This window comes from Uranotaenia lowii, chromosome 3 (assembly GCF_029784155.1).
Source record: "Uranotaenia lowii strain MFRU-FL chromosome 3, ASM2978415v1, whole genome shotgun sequence".
In the NCBI taxonomy this organism is placed as follows: Eukaryota; Metazoa; Arthropoda; class Insecta; order Diptera; family Culicidae; genus Uranotaenia; species Uranotaenia lowii.
Genome location: NC_073693.1, coordinates 41,221,741 through 41,237,077, shown reverse-complemented (window position 1 = coordinate 41,237,077; position 15,337 = coordinate 41,221,741). Strand labels below are relative to the sequence as shown.

Here is a 15,337-nt window from a genome sequence, read left to right as displayed (position 1 = left end):
GGGAGATTGATATCTGGGGGATATATACATGTCCGCGGTGTATAGGTACAACAGAGGTCCATTGCGTTAGCGATACGTAACGACGTGCTTATAATGAGTACCCATGCCCGTAGATGTGTCGTATAATATGCACTGCGCTTCTCATATACAGGTGACTCACACAGTTCATTTTTATCTTAAATAAATATAAATTTTCGAACGAATTTTGTTTTCGTTATATTTTTATTGAAAAAATCAACCAAACCAGCTAGCATTTACCTTTTGAATCAGAGAATGGGAAACCAGTATAATTTACTATTTTGCTAGGTGAATGCGAAAGAGGTGAAATTTACCTTTTTGATATTGAATTAAAAGCTGAGAAAGCTGGGCAGAAAAAAACACCCCTGCTTCTCCGTAAATTTTACCTTTTTTTTATTTTCCGTGTATGTTTACTTTTGGGTTGCTATGAAATTATCGTCAACTTTGTTCACATCGTGATTTCCAGAACGCGTACCATCTGAAAAACTAACTAAAATTAACATTTCAGTTTAGTTTAGCTTTCATCATTTGCGATTTAGACGAAAACCCCAGTTTAAATTCAGATAAATTCACGATAATTCCCCAAACCACTGATCAACATATTTCTGCTTGGGGAAATGGAAGCCATAATTGATGGGTGTCGACTGTGCGTGAAAGATCTAGGTAGCCCAATCTGTCCCCTGGAAGATCTGGATCTTCAGCAACAAATGAAAAGTGTTTTTTACTTCCCGGTGAGTTATGTACTTTCCTATGAATATCAAAATTCAACGTCAATAATTCTTAAGGCAGAAACACAATACAGCGTCGGTCGTCGCGTCACGTCAGCGGTCAACGGTTGACCGCTGACGTGACGCGACGACCGACGCTGTATTGTGTTTCTGCCTTTATTCTTATTTGACAATTTGCGTTAAGGGTCTTCAGCTTATCTGAGCGATATCATATCATATTTTTTGTTCGTCCGCACTGCAAATTTTCCCTTGGGGGCGGACCACGCTTGGCCTACTAATGTGTGGTGGTAGATGCATCTATCTGTATCTACTACTTCATAGTAGTAGGCCCGTGAGGAACAAAAATTAGATATGTGATGATAATGCTTCTAAATAAATTCTACCTGCTCATTTTCACCATCTTTCATTTTATCTAACCTTCTTTCCATCTATATACAAAATTTCATAATCTTTAGATGTCCTTACTAAAAAGGACATCACTTTTCACCGCTAAGACCGATATATTAAAGCTATTTTTATGATTTTCAAAAAAAATTCAGATTGATCCAAAGCAAGGATTTTCGAGTAGTGTTTGCTCAGCATGCATATTTGTCATTGGAGAGTTTTATAAATTTGCTGAAAACATTCGCCAAAACCAAGACTACCTTAGTATTGCGATATCCACTAACGTGAACAACCGTACGAATATGGTGACGCAAATCAAACTTGAACCATTGGATCCGAAAGTTGAAGACACGGATCAATTACTTGAACCCAAGCAGGAGATCATTATAGATAACGATAACCAGAGCGATGAACACGATCTTGTAGATATCAAGATTGAACCATTGGATTTGGAAAGTGACAGACCAAACCAACTCTTAAAATCACACGAGGTTACGGTAACTGATAAAGATTGCCGGAGTGATGTGGTCGTATTAGACAACAATAACCAAGAACCTCCTACAAACCATCAAAAATCTGCTCTGCAAAAGTCGAAATCAGAAACTAAAGAACAAATCCAAGAAACAGAAAAAGCATTGAACGATTTTTTTCGAATGGTATGCGAACTATGCGGATACGAAGCGCCAAGTTTTAAATTATTGTTGTGTCATTTCAAGAAGATCCACTGCCAACCCGGTTATGTAGTCTGTTGTGGAGAGAAATTATATCTGGAGTTCACGTTAAAGCTGCATATGCAGAATCATATGAACCCTGATGGGGAGCTTTGTGAAATTTGCAACAAACGCTTTAGAAACATATCACTACACCGAAGAATGGTTCACTCCAAAGAGGAAAAAAAGATTTTGTGCGACAAATGTCCGAAGGCATTTGTAAGCATGTACTCGCTTAAGAAGCACCAAACTAAAACGCATCAGAACGTTCCATGCCCACAGTGCGATATTGCTACCACCCTGCGAATAAGAATACAGCCCTGTGTATGGTCGATAAAACAGTACACACGCGAGAGAAAAAACGATTTTAAGTTTGGCTACGAAATACAGAAAGTAAAAGTTAAAATTCCGCGTTTCATTTAAATAGAAACACATCATTTTGGCGACGAGGATGGGATTCCACTCCACACAGCAAATCGTCTCCAGCGGTGGGCATTGTCACTCCTAGGATACGATTTCGACATTGAATACATTTCGACAAACAACTTTGGGTATGCGGACGTATTATCACGCCTGATCGACAATCATCAAAAACCTGAAGAAGAATTCGTTATCGCTTCGATCGGTGTGGAAGATGATGTAAGAGCAAACCTACAGGAAAAAATCGCATCACTTCCTGTCACCTTTGAAATGATTCAACAAGCAACTTTGAGGGACCCGTCGTTGCAAAAAGTACAGCAGTTTATGGCAGCCGGGTGGCCTCACAAAAACACTATTTTGGATCCAAAATTGAAAGCTTTACATGCCCGACGTGAAGCTTTGTCTGTGGCTAAAGGGTGCATAATGATGGACGAACGCTTGGTGGTTCCAGATTCCTTTGGACAACGAATTCTTAAAGACATCCATCGAGGTCATCAAGGCATGGAAAGGATGAAAGCAATTGCACGCAGTATCGTCTATTGGCCAAACATAGATGATGACATCCAATCGTTCGTTCGAAGGTGCAGCATTTGTGCGTCCGCAGCCAAGTCTCCCCCTCATTTCCAACCGCAACCATGGCCCCGAGCAGATGCTCCTTGGAGACGAATCCACATCGATTATGCTGGACCTATGAAAGGCTTGTACTATTTCGTGATCGTGGATTCATTTTCGAAATGGCCCGAAATTTTCGAAACACGTTCTACGACTGCGTCTACGACTATACGATTTCTCACTGAAACGTTCGCCCGGTATGGAGTACCCGAAACCATAGTTTCGGATAATGGGTCACAGTTCGCGAGCGCAGATTTCAAAGTCATGTGTGAAAAACTGGGAATTATTCACATACGTACCGCTCCGTACCATCCGCAATCAAATGGACAAGCAGAGCGTTTTGTTGATACTCTCAAACGATCGATGCGGAAAATTGTCGAGGGGGAAGGTTTACCCAGTAACGAGGCTCTTCAAACATTCCTTCAAGTCTACCGGTCAACACCAAGTGCTGTGTTGGAAGGAAAATCGCCGGCGTATGAACTTTTTGGTCGTCCAATGAGAACTACACTTGACCTTTTGCGTTTACCAACTCAATCAAAAATAATCGCCCCATGTGCAGCTGTAAAGTTTACCACAGGCTCACCAGTGTTCGCTAAAGTTTACAAAAACGCAAACAAATGGTCATGGATTCCAGGAACAGTCATCGAACCAATTGGTAAAGTTAATTTCAACATCTTGCTGTCGTATGAACATGGCCGTAAGAAATTGATCCGCTCCCATCTGAACCAACTCAGGCTTCGATATGAGGATACCGCCTCAACTGCTTCAATTCCCAAATCCAAGTGGTCGTTTGACGTGTTGGCCGATGATTTTGGATTTCACCAACCAGAAGCTGGATTGCAAGAGATGGAAACTTTGGACTCTAATGCATCGTTCGAGTCAGCAACCGCTGGTAATTCTTCCGCTTTCATTCCTGCAGAGCCTGTAGAAGAAGTCGTAGACCATCCCCTAGAAGTTGAACATCCGATAGAGCCCACAGAAGTTCCGACAGTAGTTGGAGAATACTCAGGAGAAACCACAAGTCCGGATCGAAACCAGCGACCGTCCAGAAACATCCGGTTGCCCAAGCGATTGGAAGACTTCGTCGTGGATTAGACTTAAAGGGGGAGATGCTACCACCCTGCGAATAAGAATACAGCCCTGTGTATGGTCGATAAAACAGTACACACGCGAGAGAAAAAACGATTTTAAGTTTGGCTACGAAATACAGAAAGTAAAAGTTAAAATTCCGCGTTTCATTTAAATAGAAACACATCAGATATGAAGCTTGCGAGCAAAAAATCGCTAAGAGCCCACATTTTCCACATGCACTGCGTTGAGAGGACACGGATGATTTGCGACTTTTGTGGAAAACAGTTTCTCAATAAACCGTGTTTTGATAGACATGTTAACAAACACAAGGGAATAGAACCCAAACAAGTAGCATACCGAAAAATTCAATGCCACATTTGTAAAAAAATGTTACATGCTGAGAGAGCACTCAAAAGACATTTGAAGTTTGTTCACGCCGAAACAACGGAAACGCTCGAATGTGATGTATGTCACCAAAAGTATCCGAATTCTGTTGCATTACAATCACACAAAGCAAGGGTGCATATCGAAGCCAAATTCAAATGCGAGATCTGCGAAAAACTGTTCAAGCAAAACGTTAAGCTCCAGGTAAATCTTATTTTACGTTTTCCCTTCAGTTTAAATATCTCCATATTCGCTATCAACAGGAGCATCGAGCAACCCACTTTGGAGAGCGTCTCTGGAAGTGCGAATACTGTGAAACAGCTGTAAAGACCAAAAGTAGCCTCTGGTTCCATGTCAAAAAACACCACCCAGCGGAACATGCCGAACAGAAACGGCGAGCAGCAGAGAAAGCGTGTGGCTAAAGCAAAAGGAATCCAATGCATAAAATCAAATGAATCAGTAAGAGCAAGTTCAATGGTATTGGGAAAAAGTGGTATAAATTTTGACAGCAGATGGAAATTTTTATATCCTGAAAAATAGACCAAAAATGTTGGCCGTCCACCGGTGTGATAAAATACGAAGGTATAAAATCGAAAGCAACCAGCGATGCCAAGTAAATTGGCTTTTCATTATTTTTACTGACTTTTTGTATTTTGAATTCACAGTTTGAAAATTCCAATCAAATCTCTTTATTCAATCATCGAATTCAAATAATAGTGTTAACACATTGAGGACACTAAGGAAATCTAAGCCGTGAAACACACAACCCTTGTGTATCTCGGAAGAAAATTCTATGGACGAAATTCTAAAAATAGAGAAGGTATCTTAAAGTTATTGAAATTGTTTGAATTTTTTAGATGAAAGTTTCATTATGGAGTTAACAAGGTCTCAACATTCGCGCCAAGCAAAAAAAAAACGAAAATTCTCGGGTTTGGTCCTTTTAATCCGCAATGTGTTATTACTTTTTTTTTTTGTTTTTGATAGGAGTTTAACCCATTTAGGTCATTCTTCCTCAAATGTGTTACTACAAAAATTTCAGTATGTTTGGACATTGTGCAAAATTCTTTTTTTTTTTTTTTTTTATTACTAAATTATTCTTTATTAGGCCTTTTACTTTTTATAAGTTTTAATGTGCCGTGGGTCATATTTAGTTTTACATCTAAGGGGGGGTTGGAAGGGATTAACGGGAGGATTAGAGGGGATTTGGATAGAAGGGGATCTTAAATTACTAGATTTCTGCACAAGAGGAGTCAATTTTCCACTTTCCTGTGGTACGTCTTCAATTTCATCTTCCGGTGCAAAATTCAAATTTATGTATTACATTCGGTATGGTATAGGCAAATCAATTACATTTGGTCATGCCTTAAAGTCGACATAAAAATTCAGTAAGAATAAAAAAACTTGAAACCCAAAGAACGTCAACATTGCTTCTGAAATTGAAAACTGGACGATAAAAGCTGCATCATGTTTTGGAGTTACTTTCTTCTAACGTTATTCGTTTTGCTTCCTCACGATCACCTTCTCCGCGTGCTTCTGAGCCACCATGGCCGCTGAATCCTCCTGCATTGGTTATTAACACATTCATGCCCTTCTCCGTTCGACTAATCTGGTCAGGTCCAGCTATTCTAGAATGATATCTGGGAAATCCCATAAGGTCCTGATATATAGTTTTTTTTTCCGGGATTTTAAGCCCAATGGGTTTATTCATCCCAACTAATGTGTACATACATGTCCGCGGTGTAAGGTACAACAGAGGTCCATTGCGTTAGCGATACGTAACGACGTGCTTATAATGGGTACCCGTGCCCGTAGAGGTGTCGTATAATATGCACTGCGCTTCTCATATAAAGGTGACCCACACAGTTCCTGAGAAAGCTGGGCAGAAAAATCACCCCTGCTTCTCGGTAAATTTTACCTTTTTTTTTATTTTCCGTGTATGTTTACTTTTGAGTTTCTATAAAATTATCGTTAACTTTGTTTACATCGTGATTTTCTTGAGAACGCGTAAGGTAACGTTCGAGATTGTTGATTTAACCATCTGAATAACTAACTAAAATTAACATTTCAGTTTAGTTTAGCTTCCATCATTTGTGATTTAGACGAAAACCCAGTTTAACTTCAGATAAATTCACGATAATTTCCCAAACCACTGCTCAACATATTTCTGCTTGGAGAAATGGAAGTCAAAATCGATGGGTGTCGACTGTGCATGAAAGATCTAGGTAGCCCTATCTGTCCCCTGGAAGATCCGGATCTTAAGCAACAAATGAAAAGTGTTTTTTACTTCCCGGTGAGTTGTGAGTTGTGTACCTTCGTATTAAAATCAAAATTAAATGTCAATAATTCTTATTCTTATTTGACAATTTGCGCTAAGGGTCTTCAGATTTTCCCAAAAATTTTAAATTTGGTTTATTTTTGCTACTTAAAATCACATATATTTGGCATATTTATAGCATTTTACTTTTAGAGAACGGTGAAACACTTGAGATTCTGTCAGTGTTGTGGGTGAGGTAGCAATATACTGACGATGATTTTTGTCCATTTTCGTATGGTGGAATGCAAAACTAAGCGAGTGGAGAAAACGGTATTCGAGAATTCAGAGAGTTGGAATTTCAATGCAGATGCAGAGATTTATTTTCATTACTTTATAAATTACTCTTAAAAAAGTGAATGGCCCATTTTAGTGTACTTGCATTGCAACTTCAAATAGATAAGATAACAAAATATAGAAGATATTTAGTGATGCAGACGGAACTTATCAATATTTTTCTTTTTATTATGATTTTTCATTAATTAGTTCACTTTTTTTAATATTTAATTGCTGCAAAAAAAACTTACAAAATGTCAATTTGTTTTCCCTTTTACCATTATTTTTAATGACGTTATGTGCATTTTAAATACTGTTAAAAAAATTCAAATAAATTTGAAAAATCAGCAAAAAAAAGTGTGTTTTTAGTTTCAAAAATAAATTCAATCCGAAATTTTGGGGAAAATCTTAAGACCCCCAGCGCAAACCCGTTAGATGATAAAAAATATGTTTACTGATTTTCTAAACAATTTCAGATTGAACCAAAGCAAGGATTTTCTAGCAGTGTTTGCTCAGCATGCATTTTTGTCATTGGAGAGTTTTATAAATTTGCTGAAAACCTTCGACAAAACCAAGACTACCTTAGTATTGCAATATCCACTGAAGTGAACAACTGTACGAATATGGTGCCGCAAATCAAACTTGAGCCGTTGGATCCGAAATTTGAAGACACGGATCAATTACTTGAACCCAAGCAGGAGATCATAATAGATAACGATAATCAGAGCGATGTAAACGATCTTGTAGATATCAAAATTGAACCATTAGATTTGGAAAGTGACAGACCCAATCAACTCCTAAAATCACACGAGGTTATGGTAACTGATAAAGATTGCCACAGTGATGTCGTCGTATTAGACAACAGTAACCAAGAACCTCCTACAAACCATCAAGAATCTGCTCCGTATAAGCCGAAATCCAAAATTAAAGAAAAAATCCTAGAAGAAGAAAATACATTGAACGATTTTTTTCAAATGGTGTGCGAACTATGCGGGTACGAAGCGCCAAGTTTTAAATTATTATTGTGTCATTTCGAGAAGATCCACTGCCAACCCGGTTATGTAGTCTGTTGTGGAGAAAAATTATATCTGGAGTTAACGTTAAAGCTGCATATGCAGAATCATATGAAGCCTGATAGAGAGCTTTGTGAAATTTGCAACAAACGCTTTAGAAACATATCACAACACCGAAGAATAGTGCACTCCAAAGAGGAAAAAAAGATTTTGTGCGACAAATGTCCGAAGGCTTTTGTAAGCAGAAAATTGCTTCATAGCCATATGAGGAAGCATAAACCTAAAACGCATCAGAACATTCCATGCCCACAGTGCGATATGAAACTTGCGAACGAAAAATCGCTAAAAGCCCACATATTCCACATGCACTGCATTGAGAGGACACGGATGATATGCGACTTTTGTGGAAAACAGTTTCTCAATAAACCGTGTTTTGATAGACATGTTGACAAACACAAGGGAATAGAACCCAAACAAGGAGTACACCGAAAAATTCAATATGCCACATTTGTAAAAAAATGTTACATGCTGAGCGAGCACTAAAAAGACATTTGAAGTTTGTTCACCCCGAAACAACGGAAACGCTCGAATGTGATGTATGTCACCAAAAGTATCCGAATTCTGTTGCATTACAATCACACAAAGCAAGGGTGCATATCGAAGCCAAATTCAAATGCGAGATCTGCGAAAAACTGTTCAAGCAAAACGTTAAGCTCCAGGTAAATCTAATTTAACGTTTTCCCTTCAGTTTAAATATCTCCATATTCGCTATCAACAGGAGCATCGAGCAACCCACTTTGGAGAGCGTCTCTGGAAGTGCGAATACTGTGAAACAGCTGTAAAGACCAAAAGTAGCCTCTGGTTCCATGTCAAAAAACAACACCCAGCGGAACATGCCGAACAGAAACGGCGAGCAGGAGAGAAAGCGTGTGGCTAAAGCAAAAGGAATCCAATGCATAAAATAAAATGAGTCAGTAAAAGCATTGTTTTAATCACTTTCAATAAATGTATTTTTTGGCAGCCGACGAGCTATTGGTAATAGCTACCTACTTAGCTACCCAACCGGAAAACGGAAAACTTTTCTCAAAAGAAATCCTTAATATCTATTAACACTATTTATACCGGAGCTGAGGGGGTCAAACGACATTTTTTGAACTTCAAATGACTATCACTCCTATTATAATTATTGTTTTTTCGCAAATTTCTCTGCATGACTATATTTATTTTTAAAATGCACGTATTTTTTAATTCAAATATTTTTTTAAGTAGTAGATTTCGAAAAACGTGTGTGGTATACCTATTTATGCCGCCAGGGGTCAAATGACCCCCAACACCTTTTCCGCTAAAACTCTCTTGTTTCTTAACCGATTTTTACAAAATTTATAGTTTTGGAAAGCTTGTAACGTAACTCAAATATTATTCCCAGACAATATGCAGATACAATTATTGATTTTAAAGTTATTCGAAGTCTAAGAAAAAAAAATCCGGAAATCATGCTTCGGGAAAAAGGCTGTAAGTCAGTTATTAGAAGCTCGAAAAAAAATTGTCTTTTAGTGCCTGAAAAAGCTGAAGTTAAAAGCTAGATGTTGCACACATGGAATAAAAATTTAAATTTTTTTAAGATGACCACAAAAAATGTAAAAAAAGTGGAGTAAAAATCGTACTTTTTAATGAATCAATCGCCAAAGCTATCCCAGTAGAAATTTTTTGAAAAGTGAATTGCAAAATTGACATAATTTATGACATTTTGGTATCTTTAGATTTATAAAACACGAAACACAGAATTTTTGACGGCAATTCAAATGTAACTGTTTTTAGAATCTTTTATCAATTTGCATTTCTAAGGCTATTATTACACTTACGTTCGGCTTAGCATTGAATTTTGAGTGCCTATTTTAACGCAATATTTGAGCAATAAAACTATATGCAAAAAGAGGCCATTTTATACCGGTTCTAGTGATATAATTATATTACAAGATTGAGATAAGATAATTTCGCATGAAATCAGGTTTCATGAGTCATGACAAAACATGCTTTGCATCTTTACCTCTAAGGTGGCTCTCAGTTCACTTTGGCGCAACGAATTTTTGCCATTTCCACTGGCTGCAACATTGAAATTTTCTAATAAATTCAGAAAAAAACAGGAAAAATGTTCTGATTTTCATTGGATAGGAACATTATCATGTTTCGCATCCGCTGCAATAGAAAACTCGATATTTTATAAATTTGCGTTCAGTTCGGTCTGGTCGAATCCCGACCATATAATGATAACAAACCCAAAATGAGATGTGAGCCGTAATTAGTTTGCCTGTTTTCTTCGCAATTTTTCTGATGACTGTCTACAAAAATCAACACCAACTTTATTTACATCGGGGAAACGCGTAAGGTAACATTGCTAACATTTGTGATTTTCGATTTCACTATATGTATAACGAACTAAAATCAACATTTCAGTTTGGTTAAGCTTTCATTATTCATGGTTCAGAAGAAAAACCAGTTGAACTTCAGATGAATTCACGATAATTCTCCCCTGAGAAAAAAATCTCGTATGATATTCATAAAATCGGTCTTATCCAACAACAACTGATCAATGTATTTTGCTTGGAGTAATGGAGGTCAAACTTGATGGGTGTCGATTGTGCGTGGAAGATTTAGGTAGCCCCAGCTGTCCCCTGCAAGATCCAGATCTTCAGCAACAAATGAAAAGTGTCTTTTACTTCCCGGTGAGTAGCGAGTACCTATGAATATCTATAATTCCAGAAATGAAGTAGGGGAAAGTGTCCTTCCTATGGCCGGACAAGATTGATAATATTTTGACATCACGAAAATAGGATTCATAGCAGCCTGATATGATGTTAAAAATATGATAGTTCCATCATTCATGTTTTCATGTCTATTGCACCCTCAAATGATGACATGTATAAGCAATTAAACCCGAAAATAAGTTGGTCCTCGGAGAAACTTTAAACTTTGCTGTCCGTTTATAGACAATTTTCCTCTATTTTTTTTAACAAATGTTTCTTTCTGTTTTGTCAATAAACTGACATGGAAGACTTCATTATGGATGTTCAGCATTGAAAACTCTTAAACTACAAGACCTGTACAAGTGAAGTTATTTTGCTAACTTATTGATTGGTGCAAACTTTAGTCAAATAGATCGTTGGGTCCGGCCATAGACGACACTTTGAGAGTTGAGTGAAAAATAACATGAAATGATTTATGTTACCACGTATGATGTTCACGTAAATTAATTGTATTGTAATAATAGTTTTAAGATTATAATATCCATGAGCAAATTCTTTAAGAGCTTTAAATTAGTATTTAAATCATAGGAAAAAAATGCTACAATGTGATCAATTTCCGGAAAAACATTAAAAAAATTTCCACTTTCAAGAAACAAGTGTAAAAAACTAAAGCTAATAATGATACGCTAATAATTTCAGATCGAACCAAAACAAGGCTGCTCGAGCAGTGTTTGCTCAGAATGCATTTTTGTCATTAAGGAGTTTTATAAATTCGCCGAAAAGGTTCGCCAAAACCAAGACATCATTAGTATTGCGTTATCAACTTACGTGAATAACTGTACAAATACGGTATCGCAATTCAAACTTGAGCCATTGGATACGATAGTTGAAGACGGGAAACAATCACTTGAACCCAAGCAGGAGATTACAATAGATAACAACAGCGACGTAGATGTTAAGTTTGAACCACTGGATTTGGAAAATGACCAACTGAATCAACCACAAGAACTCGAAGGGGTCAGAATAACAAATGAAGAAAACCGGAGCGATGTAGACGATCTTGTGGATATCAAGACTGAACCATTGGATTTGGAAAATGACGAACCCAATCAACCACAAGATCCCGAAGGGTTTATTATAACATATTATAAAGATAACTGTAAAGATGTGGTCATGTTAGACAACACCCAAGAACCTTCTACAAAGCATCAAAAAGGTACTTCACAAAAGCCTAATAAACCGAAAACCAAAGAACAAATTCTAGAAGATGAAAAGACATTGAACGATTTTTTTCAAATGGTATGCGATCTATGCGGTCAAAAAGAGCCGACTTTTAAGTTATTGATGTGTCATTTCGAGAAGATTCATAACCAACCTGGCTATGTAATCTGTTGTAAAGAGAAATTATATCTGCGATCCAAGTTAAAGTTGCATATGCTAAATCACGTCAACCCTGATGGGGAGCTTTGTGAAATTTGCAACAAATATTTCAAAAAAATAGAACAACACCGAAAAATAAAACACACAAGAGATGAAAATAAGAAGTTCAAATGTGACCAATGTCCAAAGGCTTTTATAAACCAGTTCATGCTTACCAGCCATTTGAATAGGCATCTACCTAAACCGCGTAAAACGCATCAAAGGGTTCAATGCCCTCAATGCGATATGACCCTTGCAAACAAAGATTCGCTAACTGCGCACATTTTCCACAAACACAGTATCGAGCGAACACGGATGATTTGCGACGTTTGTGGGAAACAGTTTCTCAACAAACCGTGTTTCGAGCGACACGTTAAAATTCACAACGGCATAGATGCAATCCCAAAATGCCAATGCCACATTTGTAAAAGGGTGTTAGCTGGTGAGCCAGGACTAAAAAGACATATGAAGAGTGTTCACGCTGAACGAGTCAATACGCACGAATGTGACGTATGCCACCGGCAATATCCCAATACGATTGCATTATGTTCGCATCAACGAAAAATGCATATTATCGAAGCTAAATTTAAATGCGAGTTCTGCGGAAAACTGTTTAAAGAAGACTTTAGACTGCAGGTAAAATCAATATCTGTTTTATATTTCAATTTGGATAAGGTACACCGGGAAAAGCGGAGAAGCGAAGTAAGTGGGACGGTAGCTTGGTAGCTATTTGAACAATATCGTGCACTTGTATTTAAAACTTCTAATCCAGAATCATTAATTCACTTGTTATCCATCCAATCATTGCACTGCAAAAAAAGATACGATAACGTTGCGACAACAACGATTGTTAATAGCGACTTTTTCCAATTTTTTTTTATTAACTAGGGTTTCGAGTCATTTGCAGATACACATTTGCTCGTCAATATGTTGGCTCTGAATGACAAATTCTACATTGAAAACCTATCAAGTAAAGACCAAAAAGTTTTGCTTCACATTAAACGTAATTTTATCAGAATTCATCCACTGCTGATTTTTGAATGATATATGAAAGTTGATCTATACGAAAAACCGTCCCAACTTACCCCGGTACACCTTATACTTTATCTGTGCTTATATTCATATTCTCTATCAACAGGAGCATCGAGCAGTCCACATGAATGATCGACTTTGGAAGTGCGAATACTGTGACAAAGCTGTGAACACCAAAAATAGCCTCTGGTGCCATGTCAAAAAATGTCACCCAACGGAATATGCCGAACAGAAACGATTAGCAATAGAGAAAGCGTTTAGCTCATAGGAAAATTCTTACAGGTTTATTTACAATTTGTATTATTAAGAACTTTCACTCATGGAATTGTTTGTGATAAGTTTCGTTGGTCTTATCTATACAAGAATCGGATCACCACGCAATAAGATTCAATCCATTGAAAACAGTGCTTACCCCACTAGTTATCTATTAGCTGTGATCTGTATCGAACTGCGTCAAATTGGATCCGAATCCCATCATCTTTTATAGACCAATACTTATACCAGTTCTAGAAAGAACTTATTTTGAAGCTGGTTTAAAACAAAATTTAAAGCACCGATACGCTGTGTTTCGTTGGAAATTCAGTTTAACCCTTCATTTCATATAGTAACAAATTTGATTCAAACAATGTATAGATAGAAGAAGTTAAAAACTCGATCTTCGATTCTTAATCTTTAATTTAATTTAGTATTCGAAATTACGGTAGCCTTAAAGTTACATGTAACTGTTGTACAAGGTCAAGGTTAATCTGTTATTGGATCCCTTTTTTACCGGGATGGGAGAGCTGGCAACATTGCCAAGTATAAGTTGTACTTTCGAATCGGTGTTTAAAATTTAGTGAATTTGGCCGTGAAAAAGATGAAACAATTGTTTTTGATAAGAAGGGAAGTCGTGTGATTTAACAATATTCAAGTAGGAAGTGAAGTATAAGTGAAAGCTGTGTGATGTGGTGGTTTATTTGCCAAATGAAATTTTTTTTATTTCGGGTTGAAAATGTTGCTGAAAATGGCGACGACAAAAAGTTTCGTTCAAAAAGTGAGCAACATACGCGTTAAAAGCTCAAACAGAGCGTAACGGGCGTTACAAGGTAAAGGTTGCATCATTTTTATTGAACGCAACCTTGCATGTACGAGAGAGAGGTCAGACTGATGACAGCGACATCATGGAGTGAAATCAGGAACCCAAGCTAAGTATTTTTCTTGAATTTATTTCTAGCTATAATTCAGAGAGTTTGTGTGTGTGTGTGTGTGTGTGTGTGTGTGTGTATGTGTGTGTGTGTTTGAATTCCGCGCGAATTGCAAACATTTGAAGATTAGCTTTTCTAGGTAGATGGACATGTTGAACTATGCAGGGTGTTAATTACAATTCTGAGTTTTTATTCGAACGAAGATGGCGCTCTACTCGTCTTTCAGAGCTGTTTAGTGCAGTTGGCATGTAATTTGAAATATAGATGGCGCGGTTATTTCGTTAAAAAAAAGCTCAATATTTTGATTCTTTCGTTAAAGCTGGTTGTAGAATAATCAGTATCGAATTTACAAAAGGACGATTTCGCCAACTAAGTTGTTAAAGGGAAATCAGAAATATAGATACTAGGTATTAGAACAATTTGTTATGTTGATTTTTAAGATGATGATATGATATTTCTCAACATATGTGATGAAATGATTAGTCAGCAGTTGAATACTGATAGATAAGATCAAATTGACAGATTTAGTTTGCAAGTTTTCTTTCTCCTTTCTTCTGGCTAAAAAATTCATTGATTTTTATCTCAATCTATTGCTGCTCAACTTAAATACAGTAATTTTTGTGGTTAGTAGTTCTACATTCTTTATAAGATGTTTCCTGTTGATCTTTATGTTCAAATAAATTTATTGAACATTTTTTTTGAATGCTGATTGAAATGAGGTGTGTAAAATAAGTAAACTCAATTAGAACTCTTTAGAAATAGAATCATTTTCCTTGACATTTCAATCTGAATATTGAGAATTGTCTTTGTCTCTACCAATTTTATTAATTTTAATCTAATCATTATAACATAATTAAACTTTTTTTTTTAACAAACAAAATTTTTATTAAATATTTGATTTTCATCTTTTTGGTTTGTTTTCGGTTTACGTCTCAGAGAATATATTTATTTATTTTTTTCTGAGTAGTTTTTAAATAAGATATTGTTAGCTTTTTCGTTTATGATGAAAGTAAGACATTCTTTACAAAATA

The 15,337-nt window shown here is 36.7% G+C and overlaps 2 protein-coding genes across 2 annotated transcripts; both read left to right on the top strand.

The window, feature by feature from the left end:
• Positions 1-435: 435 nt before the first annotated feature.
• On the top strand, positions 436-8,446 carry LOC129752121 (uncharacterized). The gene is made up of 7 exons (XM_055747911.1): positions 436-749; positions 1,286-2,252; positions 2,313-3,930; positions 4,120-4,531; positions 4,591-5,147; positions 6,450-6,617; positions 7,391-8,446. Exons 1-5 carry the CDS (start codon positions 636-638, stop codon positions 4,747-4,749), a joined length of 3,270 nt encoding a protein of 1,089 aa, XP_055603886.1. The 5' UTR covers positions 436-635; the 3' UTR covers positions 4,750-5,147; positions 6,450-6,617; positions 7,391-8,446.
• A 1,789-nt stretch (positions 8,447-10,235) lies between these two features.
• LOC129754336 (transcription factor grauzone-like) lies at positions 10,236-14,947 on the top strand. The gene is made up of 5 exons (XM_055750317.1): positions 10,236-10,313; positions 10,382-10,456; positions 10,503-10,650; positions 11,371-12,726; positions 13,229-14,947. Exons 3-5 carry the CDS (start codon positions 10,537-10,539, stop codon positions 13,388-13,390), a joined length of 1,632 nt encoding a protein of 543 aa, XP_055606292.1. The 5' UTR covers positions 10,236-10,313; positions 10,382-10,456; positions 10,503-10,536; the 3' UTR covers positions 13,391-14,947.
• The last annotated feature ends 390 nt before the right edge of the window (positions 14,948-15,337 follow it).

Coding starts and splice junctions, on each gene's coding strand:
- LOC129754336 (XM_055750317.1), top strand. CDS start 10,537: ATGGAGGTCAAACTTGATGGGTGTCGATTGTGCGTGGAAGATTTAGGT. Junction 10,651..11,370: donor AAAGTGTCTTTTACTTCCCG/GTGAGTAGCGAG, acceptor TAATAATTTCAG/ATCGAACCAAAACAAGGCTG. Junction 12,727..13,228: donor AAGAAGACTTTAGACTGCAG/GTAAAATCAATA, acceptor CTCTATCAACAG/GAGCATCGAGCAGTCCACAT.
- LOC129752121 (XM_055747911.1), top strand. CDS start 636: ATGGAAGCCATAATTGATGGGTGTCGACTGTGCGTGAAAGATCTAGGT. Junction 750..1,285: donor AAAGTGTTTTTTACTTCCCG/GTGAGTTATGTA, acceptor AAAAAAATTCAG/ATTGATCCAAAGCAAGGATT. Junction 4,532..4,590: donor AGCAAAACGTTAAGCTCCAG/GTAAATCTTATT, acceptor CGCTATCAACAG/GAGCATCGAGCAACCCACTT.